This window comes from Apis laboriosa, unplaced genomic scaffold (assembly GCF_014066325.1).
Source record: "Apis laboriosa isolate Shangri-la unplaced genomic scaffold, ASM1406632v1 scaffold91_cov154, whole genome shotgun sequence".
NCBI classification, from domain to species: Eukaryota; Metazoa; Arthropoda; class Insecta; order Hymenoptera; family Apidae; genus Apis; species Apis laboriosa.
The window spans coordinates 465864-480253 of record NW_025224773.1 but is presented as its reverse complement, the minus strand read 5'-3'; the positions used below and the strand labels follow the sequence as shown (position 1 = coordinate 480253).

At 33.9% G+C, this 14390-nt stretch overlaps 1 protein-coding gene across 9 annotated transcripts in view; it reads left to right on the top strand.

Annotated features, from left to right (window-relative positions):
• Positions 1–14390, top strand: part of LOC122719620 (hemicentin-2) — a 401244-nt gene that overhangs the window by 322338 nt on the left and 64516 nt on the right. For all 9 annotated transcript variants that reach the window (XR_006347660.1, XR_006347658.1, XR_006347657.1 and 6 more), the window contains exon 6: positions 8639–8820. Coding sequence is in view for 2 of the 9 variants with exons in the window: in XM_043945581.1 (XP_043801516.1) it covers positions 8639–8820 (182 nt within the window). In the remaining 7 variants the exon portion in view is untranslated. The remainder of the gene's footprint in view (positions 1–8638; positions 8821–14390) is intronic.

The following is a 14390-nucleotide window of genomic DNA, read 5'->3' as shown; positions in this document are numbered from 1 at the left end:
CTGATTACTCGAAATCTTGGTCGAGTTTCTATTATACGAACGTGTTTATGATGTAACATCAGATTGGAAGAGATTGCATCTGTGATATGAGAAAAAGAATACATTTCCAAAATTATATCGTTATTTATTGATTTTTCGATGCTTTTTTAAAATATTTTAAATTACTTTCCAATTTGTATAATTATATATTTATAATTCACTCGAAGAACATTTATTAGGCTTTATTAAATTGTTAAACGATTGTTTGAATTGACGGAGCGAGAGAAATATTATTAATCGAAGGAAGATATTTTTAATAAAGCGAATAATTAAAATTAAACAAATATAAATTAAAGTCATCATTCTCTATATTAAATTTACAAATCAACCGTGTGTTATTATTTCGCGATCGTGTGTCAACAACGATTTTGATATAATCACGTTAATGATTATTTATTTATTTCGTTAATGAAGGAATATTACAGCAGATGAGTCATGTGCAAAAAGTGATGCGCGTTTAATAATCGGTTCCAATTAAATTGTATGACGCGTGTAATTAACGATATAACTATTTAGATTATTTCGTGTTTAATTGACAAACGTACGCATAATTTAACGTATGATTCCTGAAGAATCTTTTAATTATTCATTTATTATTTTATTCGTCCATTGTTTATTCTCGTATTATAATATCTAAAAATATCGAGAACTAGACAATATAAATTATTAATTGATCGATATAACCTTATTATAAATAAATAAATAATTAATCAATGAGAAGAATAACAGAAATAGAATATTTATTTTAACGTAATATATTATTGTATACGTATATCTGTGTGTGCATAAAACAGATGGTCGTATTGAAATTGTACAATGAAACTTGAAGATGCTATACTTCTTGCAGTCGATGGGGGCTCGAACTTTGTTTATGAGTTTGCAGGAAGTTGACTGTGATGAAGTGAACTTGATTGGAAACATCTTGTGTAAGTAGAAATTCGTTAAGTAAGATTAACTGATGTCGACCGAACATCGGTTTAAATTTAAGATTCGAAAGACGATTTCGAGCGAAATGGAGTTGATATCGCGGTTAATAGGATAAATATTAAGAAATATCGATTAAAAGTTGATCATATTCAATTTTATCTCTCGTGAAATATTCATTTTTTTTTTTTTTTTCAATTCCAATGAGGACTATTTTAAAATCGACTTCCTTCTCACGTATTTTAATAATTCATCGAATCAGAATTCCCCAATGCGAAATTTTTAATAAGAATCTTCAATTTTTAAACAGTCCCGATATGATTGCTCTCTCGATGATTAAATATTCAACTGCAATATGTTTTATTACTGGAATAACTTTTTTTTTTTTTATAGAAACAAAATTAATTACTTTTATTTCTTTATCACCTACTACTGCCTTTTGTACTCAAATCCACTCCTATATATTTGTATAATAATACAAAGATATTCTTAATTCACAAGTAATGAGGTACAATCCTACATAATTCAAACAATTGAATGATATTTTTCTTCGCTCTTTTTGAAACCAGATATCGCATTAACAATATTTATAAATACAATTAAATAACACGCGTCTCACGATATTTCATTCCATTACACATCCAATTCAAACGAGTCGAGTAAAAATACTCTCCGGTTCAAAATAAATAATCCAGCTCACCAATCATGTCCAAACTTTCGGCCTGTGTGGTTTATTGATAGGGTGTCGGCCAACAAAGTTCGCCGCCGTTTTTTTTTTAACCGGTTTTTTCGTTTCAACTTTTTCCACGAGGGGAGGATAGGAGGAAAAATTGGTTGAAAGGTGATTGGCTCCAGGATCTCCTCCTGATGAGAATAGTTGCATTTGATTATTATTACGTATTTAGCGAACTCCTCTCCAGTTTCCATGCAAACTGCGCGCCAAATTTTGATTTTGAAATACATTTAGAGGGATGCATCGTTTATGCAGCCACGATTGCTCGTAAATTGCTCGTAAATTATCGAACTTGCGTTCCACGAAAATCGACTTTTCGGCGTGTTGAATTAATACAGTTATCGTCTTTCATATTCCAGCGATTCTGGAAAATGATCCTCTTTGATGCCTACGATCTGGTTAATTGTGGCCAATATGATACAGTAATGAATCCGATTGGATCCTGTTTCTTTCTTTGGACGTATGGATGACGCACAAAGCGCATGATCCTATTTGATTGGGGAAGAAAAAATTTGTGAATGGGAAGGGTTATGGATCCGTTTTCCTTTGTTCTTTTATTGGATGGTTTTTGGAATTGAATTGGCAGAAAGATAAAATTATTGTTCATCTCGTTTTGGATCACAAAATAGATAGATTATTTCTTAATAGATTAGGGTGTGGAAAATAATTTTACAAGCTTCAAGTTTTATCTTCTAAAAGATTTTTTGAAAGTATACCACTATTTACTAATAAAAAGACTAATGTCAAACGCGAAGGAGGAAAAAAATTTTAACAAATTTTTCTTCTGTTATCAAATTATAAGAATAACTATAGAATTAAGAATATCGCACAAAATGTCCATCTTTCGTTTTCCATCGAATCGATGGAGCAGTGTCTCTTCACCAAAGCATCCCCATCTCTTGCCTTTTCCTCAAAAAAGAAAAGAAAAGATACGCGAATAAATCGATTAAGTAAGCCGCTTTTAACGACTTGTCGTGGACTTAAAGTGGAATCGTTGCCACGATATCTGCGAAAGTCTCAGCTGGGAAGTCGAAGTTCCGAAAAAAAAAAAAAAAAAAAAAGGCCAGGCACACGGTGTAGTAGAGTTTGCAGACACGCTGCCTCTTAGCGGCAAACAAGAGCCGGAAATCGCATCCCCGGGACTTGGAAAACTCAGGCTTGCCAAACCCCCCCTCTCCATCCCCGGATAGCTGATGTCGACGTTAAAAAAATTTCCACCGCCGTCGAGGGGGTGGAAAAATCGCCGAGGATAATTGATCGGGGAGCGAACAACGTTGAGGCGGGGTAAAAATGATCGATCAGGAAGGAGAGAAAGTTTGATTCGATGATAGAAGAGTAGAAAATCTGCCGTAGTTTTGCAGTTTAAGGGATGAAGATGTGCCAAGATATGAGTGAATTGGTTGAAGAAATTAGATAAACTTGAGTACAGAATTAACGAAGCAAGATAGTGTTTTGGAGAATTTTTAGAGATAAATTGCAAAAGAAGGAAGGAAGCGTTTTGAAGAATTTTGAATTTTTATATTCGCGTAATATTAAAACAATTTTCTCAAATTTCTTTTTCTTTTTAAGAAACTTCTCACCCCTACAAACGCTCTCAAAGAATAATCCTTTTACTATCGAACTTCAACAATGCCACGAATCAATAAGAAAAACCATCCATCCAATTATACGAACAATTTAAAACGAAAATAACAAATCTAATTGACGGGAAGAGAAAGAAAAGAAGGAAAAGCGTTCCGAACAAACCATCTGAAAAGTCGCGTTTAAACTCTTTGCTTTATGAAAATCACTTTCCCCCTCCTCCAATTGTCTCAAGATTAATCACAGAGAAATTTCCCTATTATTCTTCGAAAAAACCGCGAACATGTTTGCGCGTACAATTGGCGAAACTGTCGGGGCGGTGCTGCTCGTTAAATAATAAGAGAGCAAAGGATGGAAGCAAAGGGAGAAGAAAAGAGAGGGGAACGGATCTTTGTCTTTCTCTTTCTTTCTCTTTCTTTCTCTTTCTCTTTCCTTCCCCCCTCTTTGGCGTTTGTCGAAGCCAAGAGAGGGGGCAAGTGGGGGAAGAGAAAAGTAGAGGTTCAAGGCAAATGCAATCCTCGATATTAGATTCCCTGTTCGCTCTCTATCTCCACTCTTTCTTTTCACGTTCTTCCTGCGTCGTTTCGCTGATTGCCCGCTCACGGCTCTGGCCCGAGAATTATCTCCCCCGCCTCGAGAAACTTTCTCCCTCCCCCTCCTTCGAGCGTTGCGTCGAGAGAAGAGAAGAGAAGAGAAGAGAAGAGAGAGAGAGAGAGATGGAAGAGGTATGAAAGGATGGGTGGGAAGAGGAGAGGGGAAAGTTGGTCTCGTTTCGTAGCTGAGGAGGAACGTTTCTCGCACGTGAACTTTTTAATGTTTCCTCGACCGGTACGGGAAACGACGTCGAGTGGCGGGACTAAGTATCTCGGCCGACCGGAAATTGAGCTTGCGGACGACGCAAGAAGGGAAAAAGGTTGGAAGTAAGAGGAGCAAGAAATAGCTCGTTTCGGTATATATTTTCACCGAAACGGACGGATTCTTATGATTCTTCTCTGCCTTGCGAGAGGAGGAGGAGGATTATACAGTTGTTCGTCGATTTTAAAATCAATGTTTGAGGTAAATTGCATTTGATGAAGATAGGATTTAGAGTTTAGTTTTTTAGTTTATATTTCTTCTTGTGGTGTATGATATAATCGGTAAAGTTTGTAATCGCGAAGTTTGATGTATTTTATTATACAGGCGAATAGAAAGTTTTTCCGCGAAAAGCTTAGTGTTTACCTTCGAGTTCCTTCACGTGATCGGAAACTTCATTAAAATTAAATTGGTAGACATGCAAGATTGCATGTCATCAATCTTCTGTCACGGGTAAAGCGAAATAGCAGTTAACAATAGGGAGACGAGATGAGATTATCGCAGCTTGTTTGTTACTTGATAATTGGATTAGCTTTAATAACACTCACATGAAGCCTTACCGTTTCTCTATTTACACATTGATAATAATAATAATAATAATAATAATTTATTAAAACAGAGGCTACTTTATATTCCTTAAGATTAAACGCGAAGATAAAGATTGCAAGATTGACCTTTTGAATTTATTTATTTATTCAAGTGAAGAAATATTATTCTAGATAATCTAGAAGATTACATCGAAACCTTGATGATATGATGATATTCAAATGATATTCAAGATATAATACTTGTTTAGAAATTTTCGTATGATAATAAGTACAATTTTTTTTACCTTGACATTCATCAAAGTGTAAGTGCAGAATTTTAATCAACGCAAATAAGCAAGTACATATAATTTCTCTAACCTTGCTCCAATAAAGAAAATTAATCACAAATCAAAATAAAATCAGCTTAACTTTCGATAGTTAAATCGATGTCCAAATATTTATTCAAGAAAGAAAAATCCTTTTATCGGCAACAATTTTCTTATTTCCATCGAAATCCTTCTATTAACCCCTGCGAGCAACGTTAGGGGAGGGCAAAGCCTTGTCACGCGTTTCCGGTCGCAGTTCAATTACACAGATGGACGACAAAAGTCTGGGCTCCTCTCTCCCATCTCTCGAACTTCCTCTCCTCTCCTATTTCCTCTCCGAAACGAAAAATTTCCTCTCCCTCGTCAACTTTATGACGGCTTTTCGAAAATCCCCGCCCGTGATTTTACGATTTATCCGGGGATAGCGCGATAGCACGAAGCGTAAACGTGGCCCGGCCACTTAGAAATTTTACAACTCGCGTGCACGTGAGCCGCTGCGAGAGCGCCTCCAGAAGGGCTTATCCCTTCTTCGCCGTGTTCCCTCTCCGTCTTTTGCTTAACATTTCCCGTCTTTCCTTCCTCGTGACCTCAGAGTTTCAGAGATGGATAATCGCGAAACCGTTGATTACGATGGCGTCTGAGAGTTGCAGCTGGAATTCGAAGAGGGGTAGAGTTTAGTATAGGGATTGTAATTTTTATGGAATATGTATGATTTTTAATTCTCTATTTTATTGGTTTGAATTTTTTCTTTGATCTTACAATATATAGGAATTGATTTTTGATAATTTTATTTTAAAGAAATAATAAATTATTATTATTATTATTATTATTATATATGATTTTTGTTTCTGAAATTATTTAGAAAATTATTTAGGTTTCATTATATCAAAAAATAATATCGGATGTAAAAAGTATTTCTCGAATAACTTTAGATTATTTTCGAATTCGAATAATTATTCTCCGTATTCGAGTCAGTGACACAATATTAATTCGATGGATAACCATGAAAGGATCGTACGTCCACCTCTTTCCAAATTATTTAACAAGCATCTCTAAAATTTACGAGCTTGATTAACAAGCAAAGGATTTATATATATATTCCATGTTAACGTAAATATTTAAAATTAATTTAATCATTATTTCATAAATAATCTGATAAAATTATTTGCCCCTAAATATATAACCGTATCGAATAGAATATTAATTTAAAATCCTTCTTGCATACGTAACAATATCGATAGGTAAATAAATATCAAGAAAGAAATTCCTCCAATCCCCTGTCGAATGCGTGTATGATTCCATCCATGGTAATAAAACGGTTCAAAGGAATTATAGAAATTGTTCGATCGAGGTTCCATGGTAAGGGACATTGTCAAATCGGGACGAATAAAATTCGAAGGGAAAAGCGAGGGTGCGTTTAATCAAGCCGAAAGGGTGAAGGAAGGAAGAGGGGTGGGAGGAAAAAACGTTAACGAAAACGATATCGTGGAGATAAAACGTGGTCGCGCGTCGATTGATTCGTTTATTGGACACCCGTCCCCAGACTTCGATTTTGTCCAATTATCCGATACGTTGCTCGATTCTGATATCCGTTCTCCTGGCTCCAGACGTTTCTGTTTGTTGTAACTGAATATCGTTTATAGAAACGAATTATTATTTTGTCTTTCAATACCGATTTCGATGTTATTAAGATAGCAGTCTGATGGAATTGAGGCTTTACAATATTATTCATTCGATTGAAAATATAGATAAAGGATACTTTGGCTATTTTAAAGGAGAAATTTTTAGAAGAATAACGAATGAATTTAAAAAGTAATATTGATTTTCTTTTTCTGGATAATGGAATAAAAATATATACCATTTCGATTTTTATGATACGATTCATAGGGATCAAAGTTCAAGTTTGAATTAAATTTTGTGACAAATCGTATTGCATATTTTGTATATTCCTTCATATGTGGACATTGATAAGTATATGAATTTTTTGAAATATTTAAATGATCAAGATTGTGGAAACGTGTGTACATTTTGGATTTCAAAATATGGAGTCGAGTGAGTATGCACTATTCTATGTGTGTTGATGCTCTTAAGAATGGTTAATGCATAAAAGAGGAATTTTGGTGAATGTAGTAAACAGAACACGCGTCAGGGGAGTTTTAGAGAGAATGAAACCGGTTGAAACTGTTCTAAAGTCGAAAACGTAAATTTGACAATGAGAGAAGGGACGAAAGTTTTAAATTAATCGAATATACGATCAACTACATTAATTTTACAAATGATAATTGTATTTCGTGAAATCAAATTATCATCATTTAAATTTACACACGGGCAAGAAAATATGATAATTCATTTTTTAAATTTTAAATTTTTATTCTTCATTTATATATTTAAATCAAAATTAAATTTCAATGTTTCAAAAATAATAAGAAAGAGGAATTCAAAATTCACATTATTGTATATTACAATTTAAAATAATAACCATAAAAAAATTCTACTTATTTCCCAATTATCGAAAATTTATCTAAATTAATAAATAAGGAAATAACCAATTTCATCTTAATAACAAAATTAGAAAATTAGAAAATTAGAATCTTCTAATTAAGATTCTACGAAAAGAGAAAAAATTTTTTTTTCTTTCTTTTTTTCAAGTATTGCACTCAGAGAGAGAGAGAGAGAGAGAGAAAGACAGGTCGAAGAAAAGTACGAAGCAAAAGAATGAAAATCTCTCCCCGAGGCAGGGATTCCTTCGAATTTCTTGATGCAACTTGACTTTCTGATTTTCCGGCACGCCCCGTCCATCCATCGACCCTTCCTCTTTATTCAACCCTCCCCCAACGCTCTCGATCTTACCCCATACCTTACAGCTGTCTCACCTTGCATCTTGCAACACCTTTATATTATTCTTATAGAAGATGCAAGGTACAGACGGCGGCTCAGCCTGTGGATATTGCATCAGATCGTCTATACTAGACAGCTCCCCAGCCCTGACACTGTGCATTTCTCTCTGTGTAAATGTGTACACGCGTTGCTAACAAATATGGGGAACGTGAATCAGTTTTATATGAAAAAAGGTAAATGTTCCATTACTGTCGAGTCGGCGTAACACGATAATTGGATTTTCAGAATAACGCGTCGCCGCTCGTCCCATTGTCCTTTATTTCCGCTCGAATTTGATTTGATCCGATTTCTTTAGCTTCCGTGAGAAGCTTCCGTGATACGATTCCGTTCATACGATTTCGTATGTAGTTTGGATATTGTGGATTTTTGAATAACAGGGTGCGATGATGTTGTGGAAGTAACGAAATATATGTAATTGAAATGATATCGATGAACGTAGTGTAAAAATTTAGAGATTTGGAAATTGGTAGAATTTCTAAGATGAAAGTCGAAGGATTTGGAAATTTAAAAATTAGATTTGATGATGAGAAGTGGAGAAATTTTTGAGTTTAGAATGTGAATTTGAAAATGTGTAAAAAAACACCGAAAATTAAAAAATTCAAAAGTTGAAGAATTCGCAAATAATATTTGTAATAATAAATATTTTAAAAATATTTCATGTGCTTTGAATATTTATAAACGTTTCCAATATATTTTTCCTCGATTTTTATCTCCCCTCTAACAGAGTCTTAAATATTTAAACAAGACATCTTTTCCAGTTCGACCGTTGAAGATGGATTTAGCCGGGGTGGTGGGTCACGTGGTGCAAGGAACGAAAATCCTGCTTCAATGCACCGTACGAGCAGCCAGACCAGCCGCGAACATAACTTGGCAGAATGGTACCGAGTATTTGAACGCCAGTGACAGGTTCGACATGTTCGAGACAAAAGTGGAAGAGAATGTGAGTATTACAGAAAATTACAAAATTTTTATTCCACTGTGTTTCACTTACTTTTAACGATTATGGAATATATTTGAAAAATTATCGTATTGTATTATTGCGATTTGTATAGCATTTAAAAGCGAAATATTACATTTACTTTATCCCATTAAAAAAATATAAAATTTTTTTTCATAAAATTTTGCAAAAGAAGAATCGTATCTCGAGGAACATTTGGAAAGTTGCTATACATCTCGTTTGAAATCATATTCCTTCACAATTGAATCAACCACTTTTTACCAACGTTTTATCAGTATCGAATATATATTGTCTCATTATTATCATATTTCCTTCCCCTTAGAGTATCGATCTAAAAGTCATAAGTTGAACTTCTCGATCCCTGGATAGTCCCCATTTTAAAATCCGATATCACTTTTTTACTATTTCTATTGCTAAAATTTCCTAACGGCGTTTCTTCCCTCTTTTGTCGATCGAACGATCGTCGAAAGTTTCAACGCGTCATTCCCGAACGCATGTTTCAAGTAACAAAGTGTTCCATCCAGTTCACGAGCAATAAACTATTTTCGGCCGGCGAATAAACAGAATTAGCAATTGGTTAATAGGCGAAGCGAGAGAAAGCAATTATTCAAATGCAGAATACTTCGCGCGAATTTCGACCCCCCGTGATTTCTTCGGATCGTTCGCTCCGAATTAATTCGATTAGTCGCCGCTAGCTCGAGAGAGTATTCTAGCTCTGCCCTCGTTTCATCGTTCCGTGAAAAATGTGCACGTGATACAATTTAATAATATTTAATAATACAATTGGATAATGTAAGCGAATTCGATATCTGGATGAAATTCTCGTCCAAAGAATTTTTCTCTGGATTTCTAATATTTATTAAAAGAGAATCGATGTTACTTTATTTTATTTTATACTATATGTTCGATTGCAAGATAAAAGAAAGATTCGTAAGATTGTTTAATTATTATTTAAAAGAATAAGTTGTATAAATATAGCTACTTTTTGATATTGCAAACAACTTATATTTAACACGCGCAAATGAATTTTAATTTTTAAATTCAGAGTAGTTTTTTCGTAAATCCTTTACGTACACAATAATTCTCTAAAGTTAGTTAATCTTGAAAATAATAAATTCATCAAAAACTTCCAAACTTGGAAAGTAAACAATCTTCTATTCCCCTACTCCCCATATACTCCATATAAATCAAAACATTCTTCAAAGCATACACGTTATTCGACACACGCACACACGCACGCACGAGAATCAAAACAAACTACACGTGGTATAATCGGACGATACGAAGCGGAATAGTTGCGCGCGAACGTTTCACGCGATAAAGTTATTCAATCGACCGAGCGTATGTAACAGTAACTTGATATCACGAGACAAACATCGAACGACGATCATTTTCCACCACGGACACGTGGCGGGCGCCAATGCGCGTACCAAATTCAATCAATTCAATCTCATTACACCCGTCGCCCTCGTGTCGAAATCGAGTCAAACGAGCACCGCCTACACATTCATCGAAATAACTACTGCACTCCGTGATCTGTAAACCGTACGTTGAAATCAACCGCCCCGTGAAAATTTTCATTTTCACGCCCGTGAAATTTCCGGCCGACGATTATTCGTCATATATAGGCGCGTGAACATGGAGAGTCGGCCGGGTGTCGGTTGTCGCGTATGAAAAAGTGATTTCACAGATGAAATGGCGATGTTCCCGGGGTTGTCGCATCGGAAAATCATTATGCGTCATTTCGTGTCCCTCGTAATAACGCGTGCGCGCGTATGTATACGGGGAATGTGTACGGGATCGCGGCCATCATAAATCCATTATGGCAATATCCGCGGGTATAAAGTCGCTTCGATTTTGGAACGGGTGAGTAAGAAATAGGATCGTCTTAACTTATGTCAATCGATCAGCTTCTTTTTTTTTTTTTTTTCCTATCCGTTCTTCTTTCTCTTTATTGTCTTTTTCTCTTGACGTATTTTGGTTTTATTTTTTTTTTTCAATTCTTTTGTATTATTTATGTTGTTATTTATGTATTTATGTATTTATGTATTTATGTTGTTATGTTTTGTATTATTTATGGTTGGTATCAAGCATTTGTTTGAGTTACGTTTGAAGAAGTTATAATGTATTGTGATTTAGGTTGTTTGTTATTTTATACCACAATTATTAATTGGTATTATAAATTATAATTTATTTATCGTTGAAAGAAAAAGGGATAAAAATTGAATGGAAGGAGGGAAGTTGAGTAAATTCTTTTAATTTTATTAGTAAAATTCAGAATTTTGGTTTTATTATGCGACTTAAAGAAAATTTGTTGTTTATTTTTGAGTTAGAAGAGGATATTGAAATTTTCAAGTTGAGTATAATATACGTGATGTACGATTTCGTTTTAAAATAAGACAATGTATTTATATAATCAAGTGACTTGCGAATAGAAATGGTTTACTTATTATATCCATGAAATTTCTAAAATAACGTGAAAGACAAAATTTGGTTAATCAAAATATCTTTAATCTTCAAAATAGTTTGTTTAAAATTCACAACAAAAGTAATTAAAATATTCAAATTCTCATACACCAATTAAAACACAAATGCAATATAAAACTTACATCACTTCATCGAATTTCTAATCACCCTCAATTATCTCAATCTGTATTTAACCAATTGATCATTAACTTTTTTAAGATCCTTCACAATGGTACACACAATTTAAAAAAAAAAAAGGAGAAACTTGATTTGAGCACTAATGACATAATTATGGAATATATTATATATTATATTATAATGGAATATATTATATTATAATGAAATAATTAAAATAATCGTATATCTTCCATTTGCAAGAATAAAATGGAATCAATTAAAACTCAAAATTGATCTGATCACAAATCTTTCCCGATCCCTAAACGTATCCAACACGTTTCCATTGTATTACGCCATTACAATTACACGTCAAACTGATTCGTCTTCGTATTTAATCAGTCCGTTAATCGTTCCAACAGGAATTACATTATCGCGATTTTAGATTTGCATTATGCGGTGTTTCGCGTGTTCCTGGTGCCATAATTAGCATTGTTTACCGAGTAGCTGATTATGGCACCACCGGTGACGTAACGATCGAATCGCGGGGGTGGTGGTGTTGGTGGTGGTGGTGTAACGGTGGCAACAGACAGAATTTACATAGAGCCAAGTAATTAGAGGCCGCAAATGCTCGCCGATGCACGAACGAAGCGTGTTAAGCGAGATTAAGTGGATCCGCGTGGACAACTTCGATCCACCTTCTTTCTTTCCGCTCGTCTTCGATGTACCAGCCAATTTATGGAGCGGAAGGCGCGAGCCATTCGTCTTTTCCGGGCTTAGAGTACATATAAACGCGTTGAAACGAGAGGAATGGCTGGTATTTTTCTTTGCTTTCCTTAAAGTTTATCCCCTTTTTTTTTTTTTTTTCTTTCTTAACTCTGGAGGATGAAGATATTTTTTAAAGAGAAGGGATATAACTTGACGATTTTCGTGAGAATTTTTTTTTTTTTTTTTTTTTTCTTTTGGTTAGAGTATGAAAATTTTTTAAAAAAAGTCTAGGTATAAGTTTAGTTTAATTCGAATTGTGCTGAAACAAATCAATGGAGTTGTAATTTATCGAGTCAAGATTTGAAAAAGTAGTAATTGTTGATGAGTTATTAAAACATTTTTGGAATTTGAATGTTATTAATGATTTTTGTATATTTAGGAGATGATATTCTATAAGTATTCTATTAATGAAATCGTTACTGTTTAAATTTAAAGGGATTAAAAAGATAAAGAAAAATCCAATGACGTTATCGAATTTAATAAAATAGATTTATGAAATTTTATAGGTTAATAAATTGTGGAACGATGGATAGATATGTGAAAGTTGTATCAATCTTCTTTTCTTTCCATTTTTCCACTTGTTCATAAAAAGAAGTACATTATTGAATTTTACGATAGCTGGAAGTTATTAAATTATTAATTTAAGATTTTTTTTTTTTGAAAAATTATTTTTAAAGCATTATTCTGATCAAATTTTGTTCTCTTCGGTGAAATTAAAAATATTTTTTGAATAAAATTTACTACTTTTCTGTTCTATTTTTAACGATATATTTATATAGGAATATATTTTTATCATTGATTATCATGAATTTTTTGAACTTATAATTCAATTTATAAGATTTCTCTTGTAAAAGCATCTTTTTCTCAATTGTTGGAGTTTTTAAAATACAGTATACTTTCTCCAGGAAAATCCAATTTAATTGTCTATATTTAAATTATATTTAAAAAATTGAAGGAAGAAAATATTAAACTTCAATCCTTCGTCCAATATTTTGACATTAGAAATTATTTTTCAAATAATAGAAAATATTCTTTGAAAAGGAATTTCCAATCAATGATTTTGATTTTTATTTATTACACGTTCAAAAATTAACTTTTTAAAATTATTTAGAACGTATGTCAATAATTGTTTCTGTATCATAAAAGAAACTTTTTATATTCATTTTCTTAATAACGAAACTTCAAGTTTTAAAAAATGTTTTATGTTTGACTTATTTTTTTTTTAACCTTTCCCTGGCAGTACTGTGATTACAACCCTCCCCTCCCCCCTTCAGATATACGAGAACATATATGAAAACTTGCAAAATAAAAATAAAATTTTCAAATTTAATTTTCTCAAAAACAAAACTTCAAATGAAAAAAAATTCCAAATTCAATTTTCGAATCATTTCTCCCTTTGTAGAATCATCCCCCTTTTTTTTTCTTTTTTTCAATCGTACTATAATTACAAAGACCATCCTTCACAGATGAAACCTGGAGAAATAAGTAGAATAAAATTCAATTTTCTCTTCGAGAATCAAATTAAAAAAAAAAAAAATTTTCGACTTACGTAAATTTCCTCCAAATAGAATCACACCTTTCCTCGATCGTGCTGCACCCACCCTACACAAGAAAAACAAAAATAGAATAGACCTCCCTTCTCCAATTATGTTATAATTAACAAGGATCAACCCTCCACGTCAATCGCATACACGAGAAAAATCAATGGAACGAAATTTTGCGGCATCAGCGCGATAACGCTGAGCAAAGAAAGCTCAGAATTCCCTTCCCCATCCACGGCAACGTGATCCTTTTATTGCGATTTTTGCACGGATGTATCAGGGCGAGGGTGAGGAAAAGGGTGAGGAGGCCCTGATTGCTCCTCTCCATTGATTAACTCATTGTTCCCCTCTATCTTGCCGTCCTCCCTTAAAACGAGAAGAAAGCATTTCTCTCTCGCGGATGGACAGTGATCGCGGGAACAATCGCGTGAAAGGCGGCGAAATAATTAAAGTGATGGGTGTGTGGACATTGTGCGGCCAGATTGCGCGGTCACTCCCGCGTCCACTTCCCTCCTTTCCGCCTTTTGTTCGCCCCGTTTTGCGTTCGACCGAACAACAAACGCAATTTTCTCTCCTTTCGCCGCGGCGCGAAATCGAATTTCCAAGAAATATGAAACTCTCGATTCTGGATTCGATTTTTTTCGCGGACGCGAGATTGGAATC